Source organism: Mesoplodon densirostris, chromosome 14 (assembly GCF_025265405.1).
Source record: "Mesoplodon densirostris isolate mMesDen1 chromosome 14, mMesDen1 primary haplotype, whole genome shotgun sequence".
Lineage (NCBI taxonomy): Eukaryota > Metazoa > Chordata > Mammalia > Artiodactyla > Ziphiidae > Mesoplodon > Mesoplodon densirostris.
The window spans coordinates 81377306-81396707 of NC_082674.1; the positions used below are offsets into that span (position 1 = coordinate 81377306).

At 35.6% G+C, this 19402-nt stretch overlaps 1 protein-coding gene across 1 annotated transcript in view; it reads right to left on the reverse strand.

The window, feature by feature from the left end:
* The window catches only part of DNAH6 (dynein axonemal heavy chain 6), a 268777-nt gene that overhangs the window by 31832 nt on the left and 217543 nt on the right, over positions 1-19402 (reverse strand). Inside the window, exons 63-65 of the mRNA XM_060116917.1 lie at positions 13688-13857; positions 7997-8187; positions 2264-2424 (exon numbers count right to left, since the gene is read on the reverse strand). Coding sequence (XP_059972900.1) covers positions 2264-2424; positions 7997-8187; positions 13688-13857 — 522 coding nt within the window. The remainder of the gene's footprint in view (positions 1-2263; positions 2425-7996; positions 8188-13687; positions 13858-19402) is intronic.

Genomic DNA, 19402 nt, shown 5'->3' on the forward strand with positions numbered 1-19402 from the left:
AACTGCTATCCACCCTTCCTCCTCACCCCCATTCCATCCCAACCTTTCTGTTTCTCCTTACTTTCCTTTTAATTTTTTCCAAAGCACCGACCACATTCTATCACACCTTATAAATTACTTATTTGTTATGTAGTTTGTTTATTGTTTCTCTCCCCTCACTAGCATGTTCAATGAGGGCAGATGACTATGGTTATTTTGTTCACCAACATACCCTAAGCATCTAGAACAATGCATGGTATGCGGTAGGTTCTCGAATATTTATTAAATGAATGACTGCAGATTAAAGCTGAATTTATGCTTCTTGGTTTGGTAATGTAAATTCATGAGCTATATTAAATAGCTAAAATTAAAAGTTAATTCTAGTACAATTCTAGACCAGCACTAAAGTTGCTTGTATGGTAAAAACTATTAGGCATAAGTCAAACATCATCAAAGTCTTAGGGCTAATGATTTCATTAACCAAAAGAACCAAAGAGTGAAAAAGGCCAGGTTTAGAGAAGCATTTTTTTTAAAGTACCTTTTCTCTTATAATTGCAAAAGCATCAAGAATCTTAACTTTCATAGACATCATAGAAGTTTAGGGCTGGAATGAAATTAGAAATCATCTTAGTTGTGGGACCTCTAGCAATGACGCTATGCAGTCATTTTATTGCGGGGGAAACTGAGGTCCAGAGAAGAGGCGTGATATGTACAGTCAGGAAGTGGTGAGGGTGAAACTCTAATCAGGTCTTAGAATTTCAAGCCCAGAGGTTATTTTTCTTCCTCTCTCTCTTTATTCTTTCATTCACTTTCTCTTTTCAGTTTATTACCTGAATGTATTTTTTTTTTTCTGGTTCAAGTTAAACATTAGAACTCAAATGGTTAAGTTAATAAACAATTGTAACAAGGGCCAGGAGAGGAGTTTTCTATCCACTTAAACACTTAAAATCCATCAACACCTTCGCTGGCTTCCATAGCCCATCCAGCCTCCTTGAAGGTCTGGCACTCTTGTCCAGGTCATTGTGAAGCTGAACTACAGGTCCATACTTGGAAGGCTCACATAGTACCACTGCAGCAAACTGCTTTTTAGATGCCTTCCCAGCATTTTTTTTCCTAATCATAATCCTAATCAGGATTAGTAACAGTGGTAAAGACCTTCTTGTCATTTTTCTTTAATTATTTAAATAGAAATAAGCCACAGGCCCAGCAGGAAGCAAGCCATCTCTTATTTGCATTGCAAAGAGTGGAGGAGTGGAGATTCTGGATGGCAGATGCTAATGACTGTCTACCCTTGATGGAAGCAGCCTGCAGAAGGCAGGACAGGGGGTACCTAGGGAATGAGGGGCCTTCTAGGGGAAGGCTGCTAAGCCCTGGTTGTGGCTTGGTAACCAGGGCAGGCTGGCCGCACTGTAAAGGAGCATCTCTTCACCTTAGTAGGTAGCAATGAGGAAAGTCACATGCAAGATCATGTGAATATCTCTCACCTTCCTAGAAAGCCCTCTGTGGTCAGGGCACAAAGGAGGACCCCAGAGAAAGGGCCCTGGATATCCCAGGCTGGGTATTCTCCTTCATGGCTTCCAGGGAGAGGGGTAAAGTGGGGTGCACACAGCTTATTACTAATAATACAGTTCTTAAGGTTTCAACTGTTTTTACACTACTATATAAAAATGAGTAGATTCTAAGTCCACTTCTTCTCTCTTTGCAGTCCATTATATTTTCTTGAGTGGGAAAGAAGGTGGTGATATTATAGTTAGTGGTGGCAACCATGACTCATGCTGGGCACCCCCATGAGTGTGTGTGTGTGTGTGTGTGTGTGTGTGTGTGTGTGTGTGACTATGAGACACATGTGAAGGTTGATTGTCATGTGGGTTACAGAGGATAAAAAGTGGTAAAACACTACTCTGAGAATTGGTTCTAATTTGAACTTTGTTCCGGAACTTCTCTCATTCTGTAGCGAAAGATTTAATTTCCTTTTTTTGTCCTAAGTCCAGTTTCTATTTCTTTTCATCATGCCTAGTTATAATTTATTTTGAATTCAAATGGCCTCCCATAGAAGGCAACATGAAACAGAAACGATCCAGGGGATCATACCTTCAGCTTGGAGTCTGAACATCTTTATTTGAATCTGGGTTGTGTAACTTAACTACACCCCTCTAGATTTCAAATTTCTCCTTTTTAATATGGGTAAAACAATGCCAACAATAAATAATTATTATAAGGACTGGATTCAACAAGAAAGGCCATGTGAAAAAGGTATTATGCAAATGCTATGTGCTCCACGTACTTGAATCTGTGAAGGTTTTAATTAGCTCCTCCATTGCCAACATCCAAGAAGCAGCAAGATGGCAGTTTTGCAAAAATACCCAGTTTCCTGATTTCATTGCATCTTTGATCATTCTTTCAGCAATCGGTCCTTGTCCTTGCCCCAGTGAAATGGACTGCACCCTGAATTGAACAACAACAACAATGAAATGCTGTTTTATATTATTTTTAAGCAATGCAAGTATTAAGAAATGTAAATATGGTAGGCTCTTGCCTAGCATATGCACACATTTCAAATCCTCATTTTGATAGATGTGCAAATGTTTTTTCTTATTTTCTTGTTTTTAAAAATATTTTTTACTATAACACACAGAAGTGCAAAAAACAAATTTATGGTTCTTTGAATTGTCTCAAATAAATATCTGTGGTTGAAAAGAGAACTTTGCCAACACTCCAGGGACATCTCTTCTATGCCCCTTTCTACTTCAATCATTTTCCCTTCCTCCATCCTAAAGGTATCCATGGTCCTGACTTCCAACGCTATAGGTCAGTTTTTTAAAAACTTTTGAAAAATTGAAGTCTAATATATTTACAAAAGTACACAAATCATTAGTGTACGGCTTAATGAGTTCTCCCAAAGGGAATGTACGCATGTAGTACCATATAGGGCAAAAACCCCCACCAAAAACCAACATTACTAGCACCCTCCCAATCAGTATCCTTCCTTATTCTCAAAGGCAAAAACTATTTTGAATTCTAACACCATAGATTAATTTTGCTTGTTTTTGAATTTATATAAATGGAATCAAATAGCATATATATGTTTATATTTGGTCTATTTTGATCAACAATATTTCTTTAGATTAATTCATATTATTGTGTGTCATTGTAGTTCATTTTCTTTGCTGAATAATATTCCTCTGTGTGCTTATATCCCAATTCATTCATCCATTCTGCTCTTGATGGACATTTGGGTTATTTCTGGTTCTTGGCTGTTGCAAACGATGCTGCCATAAACATTCCATAGATGTCTCTTGATATACATGTACTCTGTTTTTTAATTTTATTTATTTATTTTTTAATTTTTTGCGGTACATGGGCCTCTCATTGTTGTGGCCTCTCTCGTTGCGGAGCACAGGCTCTGGATGCACAGGCTCAGCAGCCATGGCTCCCGGGCCTAGCCGCTCCACGGCATGTGGGATCTTCCCTGACCGGGGCATGAACCCGCGTCCCCTGCATCGGCAGGCGGACTCTCAACCACTGCGCCACCAGGGAAGCCCATACTCTGTTTTTTTTTTTTTTAATATTTTAATTAATTTATTTTTGGCTGTGTTGGGTCTAAGTTGCTGCGCGTGGCTTTCCCTAGTTGCGGCAAGTGGGGGGTTACTCTTTATTGCGGTGCGCGGGCTTCTCATTGCGGTGGCTTCTTCTGTTGTGGAGCACGGGCTCTAGGTGCATGGGCTTCAGTAGCTGTGGTGTATGGGCCCAGTAGCTGTGCCTTGCAAATTCTAGAGCGCAGGCTCAGAAGTCGTGGCACATGGGCTTAGTTGCTCCATGGCATGTGGGATCTTCCTGGACCAGGGATCAAACCCGTGTCCCCTGCATTAGCAGGTGGATTCTTAACCACTGCACCACCAGGGAAGTCCATACATGTGTACTCCGTTTCGTTGTGTATATTCCTAGGAATGGAACTGCTGTTTGACAGAGTATGTGTATGTTTAACTTTTTTATAATATCAAACTGTTTTTCAAAGTGATGCCACCATTCCACACACCTACCAGCAATAGATGAGAGTACTTGTTTTTTCCACATCCTTGCTGACACCTGGTGGATATATAATTGTATCTCACTGAGGTTTTAAATTGTTTCCCCTTTTCATAGGTTTATTTATTCGCCATTTGGCTATTCCCTTTTATATCCTTCCCCTCTTTTTTTCTACTGGTTAACTTGTATTTTTCTTATTGATTTCTGAGAGTTCTTTACATTGGATATAAACACTTTGTTATTATTAATTTATTTATTTTTACTGTCTCCATAGTTTTGCCTTTTCCAGAATGTCATATACTTGGAATCATACAGTATATAGCCTTTTCAGATTGGCTTCTTTCACTTAGTAATATGCATTTAACGTTCAGCCGTGTCTTTTCATGGCTTGATAGCTCATTTCTTTTGAGTACTGAATAGTATTCCATTGTATAGATATATCACAGTTTATTTATCCATTCATGTACTAAAGGACATCTATGTTGCCTCCCAGTTTTGGCAATTATGAATAAAGCTGCTATAAACATCCATGTGTAACGTAGGTTCTTGTGTGAACATAAGTTTTCAACTCTTTTGGGTACCAGATTGCTGGATCATATGACAAGAGTATGTTTAGTTTTGTAAGAAAACACCAAACTGTCTTCCAAAGTGGCTGTACCACCTTGAATTCTCACCAGCAATGAATGGGGGTTCCTGTTGCTAGTATGCATTAATACAACATATTTCATGTCCAGTAACCTTGCTAAATCCATTAAATAATTTTAAGATACCATTTATTAGAGTAGAAGAATGTCTTATTTCTGGTTTTCTCTTTTTAAGAAATGATTTCCAGATTTTTAGTTTACTGGGACTTTTCCCCCCATGAATACATGTTGAATTTTAACAAATGCTCTTTCTGTGTCTATTTAAATAATGGTTTTCTTCTTTTTTTAAAGGATTTTTCTCCTTTATTCTTTTAATGTGATGAATTAAATTAGTTTTCAATATTTTAACCATCCTTACATTACTGAAATAAACCCAGCATTGTGGGAAGGTTTTTTTATAATGAATTCAATTAACTATTGTTAGACTATTTAGATATTCTAATTATTCTCAGTTTCTTTTAAAGTTGTGTTTTTGGAAGAATTTTTCCATTTTATGAAAATGTTCAAATTCATTGGCAAAATTAAAAAAAAATAACATGCTCTTATGACCATTTTAATGTCTGCTGGTCTGTAGTGATATTCTCTTATTCATTCATGATACAATTTTTTTTGGATCTCTTTCTCTCTCTCTCCCTGTCTGTCTCTCTCAGTAGTTTCAGCAGAGATTTATATTTTATTAAACTTTTCAAAAAAAAAAACTTCTGTTCTTTTATTTTATTTATTTATTTATTTTTGCTCTACGCGGGCCTCCCACTCACTGTTGTGGCCTCTCCCGTTGTGGAGCACAGGCTCCGGACGCACAGGCTCAGCGGCCATGGCTCACGGGCCCAGCCACTCCGCGGCATGTGGGATCCCCCCGGACCGGGGCATGAACCCGTGTCCCCTGCATCGGCAGGCGGACTCTCAACCACTGCGCCACCAGGGAAGCCCTCTGTTCTTTTAGATCTTGTCCATCGAATGTATATTTTCTATGTCACTAATTTCTGCTCTTAGCTTATTATTTTTTCCTTCTGTTAGAGTTTGATAATTAAGTTTTAGATTGCCTAATTATTCTTAGTGGGAATATTAGCCTGACATTTCTTAAGAAATGTTTAAGAAATTTCTTAAGAAATTTCTTAAGAAACCCAGCTTAAGAAGTAAAACATTATCTACATGATCTGAGTCTGCAGCATGCCCCTCCCTGTTCACTTCTTTCATTACCCAAACTTCACCTCCCAAGGTCACTGCTATCCTGGTTTTAGTGTAACTTCCCTATTTTTCTTTATACTGTTATTGAAAAAATATGACTTCCTAAACAATGTATAATATATATGTTTAAAAAATTTATACATTATATCAAACTTCTCCAATATTCTATATTGCAACTTAAATTTTTTGCAACTTAAATTTTTTGCTCAATATTAGTTTGTGTGACCCATCCATATTGATATACATAGTCATAGTTTATTCATTTTCATGGCTATAGTGTATTGTATTTAATTTTATGAATAAACCACAATTTATATAATCATTTTTCTAGGTGGACAATTTGGCTGTTTGCAGTGTTTTTTGGGGGGGGGTATTATAAACGTTTCTCCAAATGTTCTTGAACATGATTTCTTGCATGCATGTGACTGATTTTGTTGGAACATGCAAATTCAGTAGTGAATTGTTGGGATATGGGGAATGCTATCTTCAACTTTAATATATTGCTAATAATTCTTCAAAGTGATTTTAACCAATTTTTTACTCCCTCTTGCAATATGAATGTTTCTACAGATCCCTATCTTTGCCAACATTTTGTTAATTTGATGAGTATGAAATGACATCTTCTAATGGTTTGAATTTGTTGTTTCCTAATTACTAGTAAGGTTGGACATCTTTTCATATGCTTATCAGGATTTAGATTTCCTTTCTGAGAATTTCCCTTTCATATTTTTTGTCTTTATTCCTATCAAACTGTTTTCTTTTTCTTATTAATTAACAGCAGCTCTTAAAAGTTCTATATACTAATTCTTTGGTAGGACTTCAGAACCAAAGGCAAATGTGTAGGACCATTTGATGGTCAATTTTATATGTCAACTTAACTGGGTCACATGGTGCCCAGACAGGTCAAACATTATTCTGAATGAGTTTGGGGGGGGTGTTTATGGGTGAGATTAATATTTGAATCAGTAAACTGAGTAAAACAGATTGCCCTCCTTAATGTGGATGGGCCCCATCCAATCAATTGAAGACCTGAATAGAACAAAAAGGCTGAGTAAGAGGGAAATCCTCTTGCCTGACTGTTTGAGCTGGGTCATTGTTGTTTTTCTGGCCTTTGGATTCAGATAAAAACACTGGCTTTTCTTGGGTCTTGATCTTACTAGCTTTCAGACTGGGCCTTGTACCATTATTACTCCTGGCTTTCAAGCCTTTGGACTTGGACTAGAACTACACATCATCTCTCCTGGGTTTCTATCTTTTTGACTGCAGATTTTGGGCCTTATCAATCTCCATAATCATGTAAATCAGTTTCTTATTTTACATACATAATATATATACACATATATAGGATAAAATATAGATAGGGTATTATATACATATTATATTTTTATATATCCCATTGGTTCTGTTTCTCTGGAGAAGCCTGACTAATACAGATTATGAACTTCAAAGAACAGATGGGATCCATCATCTTGTAATCGCCACTCCAGGGACAAGGCCAGACCAGCCACTCCATTCAAGGGCCTGTCAGAGCTGGAGATTACTTCCAGATATGAGACCCCTACTCTCCTCTGACACTCTGTGGTCTTGTGCACTTTCCTACCCACAAGGATACCATCTTGGGGAGGAGTGGGGGAAGAAGGAGTCAGGAAGACTGAGCTTTCATGAGAAAGAAGACAAATCAGCTTACCCTGGTGACATTTAAACCAGAAGAAAATATAATATTGTAAATTCACAAGTTTAAACTTTCCCCTCCCTCTCTTAACCAGCAGAGTAGAAGCTCAGGAGAAAGATGAGATTAATAATACAACATAAAGAGCTATGGAAATTTTTGCACATTTGAGCATAAGGAATAAACTACAATCCTTTTACAGTTACATTAAAATTATGTCTTAAATAACAAATGTTTTAATCACTATTGCATTAGATTATTATACTTCAACATTTTAAACAATCTCCCCTTTGCTCAAATGGAGTTTACATCTGCTCTTATGATATTTAACACCATTTAACAACATGCATAGCTAAATATTAAAGTGTCTTAATTTATTTAGTAAGGAATACCTGAATTAGGAGTGCACACTCCACAAAGGGGAGAAAAAGGCAAATTTTAACAAGGAGATGTTCATATGAATTATTAAAACTGCACAATACAATCTTACCGTTCTGAATACCCGCTGTCCCGGGCAAACCTCTGAAATGCACCCATGGGATCTGAGCCTGTGCTTAAGATAAATACCAGGGGAGTTTTGTATGACATGTCTTGATACAGAGAGGGCAGGTCCACGGGTGGTGTCTCTACAAAGGATTTCCCAAGATTTTCTATTACAAAGTCTGTAAGAGCAAAAACCACCTGAAAATTGAAAGGAAAAAGATTACAAAAATACTGGATGAGGTTCCAATTCAGCAATGTATCAGAAGTTCTAGCCAGAGCCATTAGGCAGGATAAAGAAATAAGGCATCCAAATCAGAAAGGAAGAAGTAAAAATGTCACTATTTGCAGATGATAAGATCTTATACAGTTGACCTTTGAACAACATGAGTTTGAACTGCACAGGTTCACTTATACGGTGGATTTTTTCCAATAAAAATGTACTATAGTACTACACAATCCATTGTTGGTTGAATCCTCAGATGAGCAACCAAAGATACAGAGGGCTGACTGTAAAGTTATATGTAGATTTTCTATTTTGCAGAGGGCCAGTGCCCCTAACATCTGCATCATTCAATGGTCATCTGTGTATAGAAAATCCTGAAGACTTCACCAAAAAACCGTTAGACCTAATAAATGAATTAAGTAAAGTTGCAGGATACAAAATCAACATACAAAATCAGTTGTGTTTATACACACTACAGTGAAATATCTGAAAGAGAAATAAAGAAAACTATGTTAAGTCAGAAAGAAAAAAATAAATACCGTATATTAATGCATATATGTGGAATCTAGAAAAATGGTATAGGTGATCTTATTTGCAAAACAGAAATAGAGACACAGATGTAGAGAACAAATGTATGGACACCAAGGGGGGAAAGGGAGCAGGTGGGATGAATTGGGAGATTGGGATTCACATATATACACTATTGGTACTATATATAAAATATATAACTAATGAGAACCTACTCTATAGCTCAGGAAACTCTATTCACTTCTCTGTGGTGACCTAAATGGGAAGGAAATCCAAAAAAGAGGGGATATATGTATATGTATAACTGATTCGCTTTGCTGTACAGTAGAAACTAACACAACATTGTAAAGCAACTATACTCCAATAAAAATTAATTATAAAAAATAAAATAAAAAATAAATTAAAAAAAGAAAACTATCCACTTCCAATAGCATCAAAAACAATAAAATACTTAGGAATAAATTTAACCAAGGAAGTGAAAGATTTGTACACTGAAAAGACATTGATAAAAGAAATTGAAGAAGACATAAACAAATGGAAAGATATCCTGTGTTTGTGGATTGTAAGAATTAATATTGTTAAAATGTCCATACTACCTAAAGTCATCTATAGATTCAATGCAATCCCTATCAAAATTCCATTGGCATTTTTCACAGAAATAGAAAAAAATTCCTAAATTTATATTGAACCACAAATGACCTGAAATTGCCAAAGCAATCCTGAGAAAGAAGATCAAAGCTGGAGGCAGGACTTTTCCTGAATTCAAATTATATTCCAAAGGTGTAGTAATAAAAACAGTATGGTACCGACAAGAAAACAGACACATAGATGAATGGAACACAACTGAGAACCGAGAAATAAACCCATACATATATGGTCTACTACTAATATTTGAAAAGGAAGCCAAGAATAATCAATGGGGAAAGAACAGTCTCTTCAATAAATGGTGTTGGACAAACTGGACATTCACATGGTGAAGAATGAAATTGGACTGCTATCTTACACCACTCATAAAAATCAACTCAAAATGAATTAAATATTTAAATATAAGACCCAAATCCATAAAACTTCTAGAAGAAAACAGAGGGGAATATTTCCTTGACATAGTTTTAGCAACGAGTTTTTGGATATGACACCAAAAGCACAAGCAATGAAAACAAAAATAAACAAGGGACTATACAAAACTAAAAAGCTCCTGCACAGCAAAAGAAGTAACCAACAAAATAAGAAGGCAACCTATGGAATGGGAAAAGATATCTTAAAACCATACATCTGATAAGGTGCTAAAATCCCAAATATGTAAGAAACACATGCAACTCAATAGCAAAAACAAACAATCTGGTTAAAAAATGTGCAAAGGATCTAAATAGGTATTTTTCCAAAGGAGATATACAAATGGCCAACAGGTACATAAAAAGGTGCTCAACATCACTAATTATCAGGGAAATGCAAATCAAACCCACAATGAGATATCACCTCACACCTGTTAGAATTGCTGTTAACAAAAAGACAAGAGATAAGTAGTGTTGGTGGAAAAAAGGGAACTCTTTTGCATTGTTGGCAGGAATGTAAATTGGTGTAGCCACTATGGAAAACAGAATGGACGTTCCTTAACAAATTAAAAATATAGCTACCAGATGATCCAGTAATCCCACTTCTGGGTATTTATTTGAATGAAATGAAGTCACTACCTTGAAGAGATATCTGCACCCCCATATTCATTGCAGCCTTATTCACAATAGCCAAGACATGAAAACAATCTAAATATGCATCCACAGATTAATGGGTAAAGACATTTGGTAAATATATACAATGGAATATCTTGCCATTTGTGATAGCATAGATGGACCTCGAGGACATTATGTTAAGTGAAATAAATTAGAGAAAGATAAGCACTGTATGATATCACTTACATGTGGAATCTAACAGAGCTGAACTAATAGAAACAGAGAATAGAATGCTGGTTGCCAGGGTATTGGGAGGGGGAAGAAATGGGGGAGATGTTTCAAAGGGTACAAACTTCCAGTTATAAGATGAATAAGTAGTAGGGTTCGAATGTATAGCATGGTGACTCGGTTAACAATATTATATATTTAAAAGTTAAGGGATTAGATCTGAAATGTTCTCACCCCCCCCACACACGCACACACACACACACACACACACACGGTAATTATGTGAGGTGATGGATGTGTTAATTAACCATATTGTGGTAATCATTTTGCAATATATGTATGTATCAAATCATCATGTTGTACACCTCTTAAACAATGTTACTTGTTAGATATATCTCAGTAAATCTGGAAAAAAATAATATACCTTAGGCAATGTAAATTAAAAAACATGTCTCTTTAGGTAACAATTCTATCATTCTAATATATTTTTATAAAAGGAAAATTATAAAGTAACATTTCCCCCCTCCAAAAATAAATTCAATAAAATAATGTAACACTCTTGAGAGACACTCAACATAACAGGAATAGAGGGGAAATTCCTCAACCTGTTAAGAGGTATCAATGAAAACCCCACAGCTAACATCATACTTAATGGTGAAAACTGAATGCTTTTCCTCCTAAGATAGGTACAAGGCAAGTACATCCACTGCCATTACTTTTCTTCAACATTGTCCTGGATGTTCTAACTAGGGCAATTAGTTAAGAAAATAAAATAAAAGATATCTAGATTGGGAAGGAAGAAGTAAAACCATCTCTATTTGCAGATGACAAGATCTTGTATATAGAAAATGCTATGAAACACAGTAAAACTCTGTTAGAATAAACAAGTTCAGCAGGTTTGTAGTATACAAAAATATACAGCAATCAACTGTATTTCTCTACAGTAGCAGTGAGAAAACCAACAATGAAATTAAGAGTGCAATTCCACTTACAATAGCAACAGAAAGAACAAAATACTTAGAAGTAAATTTAACAAGAGAAATGCAAAACTTAGTCTCTGAGAACTACGAAACACTGTTGGAATAAATTAAAGAAGATCCAAATAAATGGAAAAACACCCCATGTACATGGATTGGAAGACTTAATGTTGTTAAGATGCCAATACTCCCTAAATTGATCTACAGAGTCCAATCAAAATTCTGGCTGGTTTCTTTTCAGAAATTTTCAAGCTGATCCTAAATTCATATGGAAACTCAAGGGACCCAGAATAGTCAAAATAATCTTGAAAAAGAAGAGCAAAGTTGGAATACTCACACTTCCCAATTTTAAAACTTGCCACAGAGCTACAATAATCAAAACAGTGCAGTAGTGCCATAAGGGTAGACATATAGATCAATGGACTAGAACTGATATATTAGAAATAAACTCTCACAATTATGGCCAATTGATTTTTGGCAAGGGTGTCAAGATCACTCAATGGAGAAAGAAGAGTTTTTTAACAAATGATACTGGGACAATTGGATATTCACATGCAAAAGAATCAAGTTGGTTCCTTACCTAACACTATATAAAAATTAAATCAAAATGGATCAAAGATCTTGATGTAAGAGATAAAGTTTTATAACTCTTAAAAGAAAACATAGGAGTAAATCTTCATGACATTGAATTAGGCAATGGCTTTTTAGATGTGGCATCAAAAGCATGAGTGACAAAAGAAAAACAAATTGGAAGTCATTAAAATAAAAATTAAAAAAATTTTGTGTTTCAAAGGATACCATAAAGAAAGTGAAAAGACAACCACAGAATGTGAGACCTTTTTTCTTTCAAATAATGTATCTGTTAAGGAAATTTTATTTAGAATATATAAAGAACTATTTCAACTCCATAAGAAAAAGACAAATAGTTTTAAAAAATGGCAAAGGATCCGAATAGACAGTTCTACAAATAGCCAATAAACACAAGAAACTATGCTCACTGTCATTAGACACAAGGACACCACAAGAAAATTACAGACCAATATCCTTGATGAACAAAGATGCCAAATCCTCAACAAAATATTAGCGAACCAAGTTCAAAAACACATTAAAAGGATCATACACATAATCAAATGGGACTTATTCCAGGGATGCAAGGATGGTTCAACATTCGCAAATCAGTCACTGTGATACACCACATTAACAAGATGAAGGATAAAAAACATATAGGCACCTCAATAGATGCAGAAAAAGGCACTTCCCTGGTGGTCTGGTGGTTGAGAGTCCACCTTCCAATGCAGGGGACGCAAGTTCTATCCCTGGTCAGGGAACTAAGATCCCACATGCTTTGGAGCAACTAAGCCCATGCACTGCAAATACTGAGTCCACACACCACAACTACTGATCCTGCAAGCCACATCTAGAGAGCCCATGTGCTGCAATTACAGAGCCCACGTGCTCTGGAGCCCATGCACCACAACTAGAGAGAAGCCCGTGTGCCACAATGAAGAGCCCTTGCACTGTGACAAAAAATCCTGTGTGCCGCAGCTAAGACCTGAAGCAGCCATAAATAAATAAATAATAAATAATAAAAAATAGATGCAGAAAAAGCATTTGACAAAATTTTTTTATGCAGACTGCTGTAATTTCTTATATAAACTACATTAACCATCTTCAAACTGGTCTTGGTAACTATGGTGTTTTTCTCTTCAAATGCCTTCTTCCCATTGCTGCCAAGATCTGAAAGGCCCATCAATCCCCTGCTAATGCTGTCCAGCAGATCCCTGCCCTCCCTAGCAGAGAGCACAAGTTCCCCATGGCACACACCAGGGAAGGACCACCAGGTTCCTGGCTGGCTCTCCAACCTTTTCTTTCATCATTTTCTGTATAAAACATTGTGTTCTGTTAATAACACAAAGTCTCTATTTCTTATTAATAACACAGAATCACAAACCACCTCCCAAACTTGGCCAGTGCTACTCTCTAAACAAATCTAATTCAGTCCATGAATCATAACTGGCTGGTGAGCTTTAGTAGAAGTAATTATAACACAGATATTTAATGAAAAAATCTCCTACCTTTTCTTCTTTACAGCATTTAATAAGAATTAGCTTATGGAAAGAACTTAATTCTGGATGCCAAAAATTATGGCTTGTGGGCACCCTTTCTGTTGTCATGAGTTGATCACCCTCCTTTATTTTAGAATAGGCTTCCTGTTCAGGTGGGTTAAGATAAGTCTCAAAAGATCCTGGAAACACAATTTAAAAATATGCTTTAATTAAAGTTGCTTTGACTTTGTTATTAAATAAATATATTTGGTAATTAAAAAATCTCTACATTTACCATTAGCTTTTTACATTACCACAAATGTAAATATATTTAATCTCCCCCTACCCAACCTAATTAAAAAATAGTGAATTTAAAATTGAATCAGAAAATGAATTCAAACCACTTAACAAAAGGCAAAGCTAAAACAAATGACAGAGAAGTTAAAAATAAAAGGATGCATAGAGATATATCAATCAAATGTGAGCAAAAACAAACACCTGACATGATAAGAATAACACTGGATATATTAGAATTCAAGGCAAATATAATTAAATGGGATGAAATAGTTCAAGTTATATTAATCAAAATACAAACCCAATAATAAAAACACAATAAAATAAACCTATATGTGTCAGACAATAGCATAAAAATACATCAAACCATCACTGCTGAAGGCAGAAGAAAAAGCAGAAAAACATATTAATGATAGGAAATAACACAACTGTCAGTCTGTGACAGATAAAGCAAATTAAAACTTCTGGTATAAATAATTTTACCATATAAATAATATATGAATAAATTGACATCACTACAACTTTATGCCCTAATAAACAGAACACATTGCCCTCAACCCCCCCTGGAATATTTATAAGACATGGGCTTGCATCTCACATGAGGCTTAGGATTCTAGTTAGCCCTTACTCTGGTTATAACATGTAGTAAGAATTAGCATTGAAATTCCTGCAGATAGAGAGGGCAGACAGGAGAAGCAAGAAGAACTACAGTTCTGCAGCCTGTGGAACAAAAACCACATTCACAGAAAGACATACAAAATGAAAAGGCAGAGGACTGTGTACCAGCTGAAGGAACAAGATTAAACCTCAGAAAAACAACTAAATGAAGTGGAGATATGCAACCTTCCAGAAAAAGAATTCAGAATAGTGATAGTGAAGATGATCCAGGACCTCGGAAAAAGAATGGAGGCAAAGATTGAGAAGATGCAAGAAATGTTTAACAAAGACCTTGAAGAATTAAAGAACAAACACCTAGAAGAACTAAAGAACAAACAAACAGAGATGAATAATACAATAACTGAAATTAAAAATACACTAGAAGGAATCAATAGCAGAATAACTGAGGCAGAAGAACAGATAAGTGACCTAGAAGACAGAAAGGTGGAATTGACTGCTGTGGAACTGAATAAAGAAAAAAGAATGAAAAGAAATGAAGAGAGCCTAAGAGACCACTGGGATAACATTAAACATATGAACATCTCACATGATAGGGATCCCAGAAGGAGAAGAGAGAGAAAAAGGACCCAAGAAAATATTTGAAGAGATTATAGTCAAAAACTTTCCTAACATGGGAAAGGAAATAGCCATCAAAGTCCAGAAAGTGCAGAGAGTCCCAGGCAGGATAAACCCAAGGAGAAACATGCTGAGACACATAGTAATCAAACTAATAAAAATTAAAGACAAAGAAAAATTATTGAAAGCCACAAGGAACAAATGACAAATAACATCCAAGGGAACTCCCACAAGGTTAACAGCTGATTTCTCAGCAGAAACTCTACAAGCCAGAAGGGAGTGGCATGATATATTTAAAGTGATGAAAGGGAAGAACCTACAACCAAGATTACTCTACCCAGTAAGGATCTCATTCACATTCACCGGAGAAATCAAACACTTTACAGACAAGCAGGAGTTAAGAGAATTCAGCACCACAAACCAGCTCTACAACAAAAGCCAAAGGAACTTCTTTAAGTGGGAAACACAAGAGAAGAAAAGGACCTACAAAAACAAACCTAAAACAATTAAGAAAATGGTAATAGGAACATACCTATCGATAATTACCTTAAACGTGAATGGATTAAATGCTTCAACCAAAAGTCACAGGCTCACTGAATGGATTCAACAACGAGACCCATATATATGCTGTCTACAAGAGACCCACTTCAAACCTAGGGACACATATAGACTGAAGGTGAGGTAGTGGAAAAAAGATATTCCATGCAAAGGGAAATCAAAAGAAAGCTGGAGTAGCAATTCTCATATCAGGTGAAATAGACTTTAAAATAAATAATGTTATAAGAGACAAGGAAGGACACTACATAATGATAAAGGGATCAATCTGAGAAGAAGATATAACAATTATAAATATATATGCATCCAACATAGGAACACCTCAATACAGAAGGCAAATGCTAACAGCTATAAAAGAGGAAATTGACAGTAACACAATAATAGTGGAGGACTTTAACACCTCATTTACACGAATGGACAGATCATCCAGATAGAAAATTAACAAGGAAACACAAGCCTTCAACGACACATTAGACCAGACAGATTTAATTGATATTTCTAGGACTTTCCTTCTGAAAACAGCAGATTACACTTTCTTCTCAAATGCACACAGAACATTTTCCAGGATAGATCACATCTTGGGTCATAAATCAAGCCTCAGTAAATTTAAGAAAATTGAAATCATATCAAGCAACTTTTCTGATCACAACACTATGAGATTAGAAGTCAATTTCAGGGAAAAAATATTAAAAACACAAACACATGGAGGTTAGACAATATGTTACTAAAAACCAAGAAACCACTGAAGAAATCAGAGAGGAAATAAAAAACCCTAGAGACAAATGACAAAGAAAACACAACAATCCAAAACCTATAGGATGTAGCAAAAGCAGTTCTAAGAGGGAAGTTTATAGCAATACAATCCTACCTCAAGAAACAAGAAAAATCTCAAATAAACAATCTAACCTTACACCTAAAGGAATTAGAGAAAGATGAATTAACAAGACCCAAAGTTAGTAGACGGAAAGAAATCATAAAGATCAGAGCAGAAATAAATGAAATAGAAATGAAGAAAACAGTAGCAAAGATCAATAAAACTAAAAGCTGCTTCTTTGAGAAGATAAACAAAATTGATAAAACTTTAGCCAGACTCATGAAGATAAAAAGGCAGAGAGCTCAAATCAATACAATTAGAAATGAAAAGGAGAAATTACAATGGACACTGCAGAAATATGAAACATCATAAGAGACTGCTACAACCAACTCTATGCCAATAAAATGGACAACCTGAAAGAAATGGACAAATTCTTAGAAACGTATAAGCTTCTAAGACTGAACCAGGTAGAAACAGAAAATATGAACAGACCAATCACAAGTAATGAAATTGAAACTATGATTGAAAATTTTCCAGCAAACAAAAGTTCTGGACCAGATGGCTTCACAGGTGAATTCTATCAAACATTTAAAGAAGAGCTAACACCCATCCTTCTCAAACTCTTCCAAAAAATTTCAGAGGAAGGAACACTCCCGAACTCATTCTATGAGGCCACCACCACCCTGATAACAAAACCAGAGAGAGATACTACAAAAAAAGAAAAGTACAGACCAATATCACTGATGAATTTAGATGCAAAAATCCTCAACAAAATACTAGCAAACAGAATCCAACAACACATTAAAAAGATCATACACCATATTCAAGTGGGATTTATCACAGGGATGCAAGGATTCTTCAATATATGCAAATCAATCAGTGTGATACACCACATGAACAAATTAAGGAATAAAAACCATATGATCATCTCAATAGATGCAGAAAAAGCTTTTGACAAAATTCAACACCGATTTATGATAAAAACTCTCCAGAAAGTGGGCATAAAGGGAACCTACCTCAACATAATAAAGGTCATATATGACAAACCCACAGCAAACATCATTCTCAATGGTGAAAAACTGAAAGCATTTCAACTAAGATCACAAATAAGACAAGGATGTCCACTCTCACCACTATTATTCAACTTAGTTTTGGAAGTTTTAGCCATGGCAATCAGAGAAGAAAAAGAAATAAAAGGAATACAAATTGGAGAAGAAGAAGTAAAATTGTCACTGTTTGAAGATGACATGATACTATACAGAGAGAATCCTGAAGATGTCACCAGAAAACTACTAGAGTTAATCAATGAATTTGGTAGAGTTGCAGGATACAAAATTAATGCACAGAAATCTCTTGCACTGTTATACACTAACAATGAAAGATCAGAAAGAGAAATTAAGCAAACAATCCCATTCACCATTGCAAGAAAAAGAATAAAATACCTAGGTATAAACCTACCTAAGGAGGTAAAAGATCTGCACTCAGAAAACAATAAGACACTGTTGAAAGAAATCAAAGATGACACAAACAGATGGAGAGATATACCAGATTCTTGGATTGGAAGATTCAATATTGTGAAAAATGACTATATTACCCAAAGCAATCTACAGATTCAATGCAGTCCTTATCAAATTACCAATGGCATTTTTTACAGAACTAGAACAAAAAATCTCAAAATTTGTATGGTGACACAAAAGACCCTGAATAGCCAAAGGTATCCTGAGGGAAAAAAATGGAGCTGGAGGAATCAGACTCCCTGACTTCAGAATATACTACAAAGCTACAGTAATCAAGACAGTATGGTACTTGCACAAAAACAGAAATATAGATCAATGGAACAGGATAGAAAGCTCAGAGATAAACCCACGCACCTATGGTCAACTAATCTATGACAAAGGAGGCAAGGATATACAATGGAGAAAAGACAGCCTCTTCAGTAACTGGTGCTGGGAAAACAGGACAGTTACATGTAAAAGAATGAAATTAAAATACTCCCTAACACCATACACAAAAATAAACTCAAAATGGATTAAAGACCTAAATGTAAGCCCAGAAACTATAAAACTCTTAGAGGAAAACATAGGAAGAACACCCTTTGACATAACTCACAGCAAGATCTTTTTTGACCCACCTCCTAGAGTAATGGAAATAAAACAAAAAATAAACAAATGGGTACCTAATGAAACTTAGAAGCTTTTTCACAGCAAAGGAAACTATAAACAAAATGAAAAGACAACCAACAGAATGGGAGAAATTATTTGCAAAGGAATCAACAGACAAATGATTAATCTCCAAAATATATAAACAGCTCATGTAGCTCAATATTAAAACAACAAACAACCCAATCTAAAAATGGGCAGAAGACCTAAATAGATATCTCTCCAAAGAAGACATACAGATGGCCAAGAGGCACATGAAAAGCTGCTCAATGTCACTAATTATTAGAGAAATGCAAATTAAAACTACAATGAGGTATCACCTCACACTTGTTAGAATGGCCATCATCAGAAAATCTACAAATAACAAATGCTGGAGAGGGTGTGGAGAAAAGCCTCTTGCACTGCTGGTGGGAATGTAAATTGATACAGCTACTATGGAGAACAGTATGGAGGTTCTTTAAAAAACTAAGAATTACCATGTGACCCAGCAATCCCACCCTACACATATACCCAGAGAAAATCATAATTCTAAAAGACACATGCACCCTAATATTCATTGTAGCACTATTTACAATAGCCAGGTCATGGAAGCAAGCTAAATGCCCATTGACAGACGAATGGATAAAGAACATGTGGTACATATACACAATGGAATATTACTCAGCCATAAAAAGGAACAAAATTGGGTCA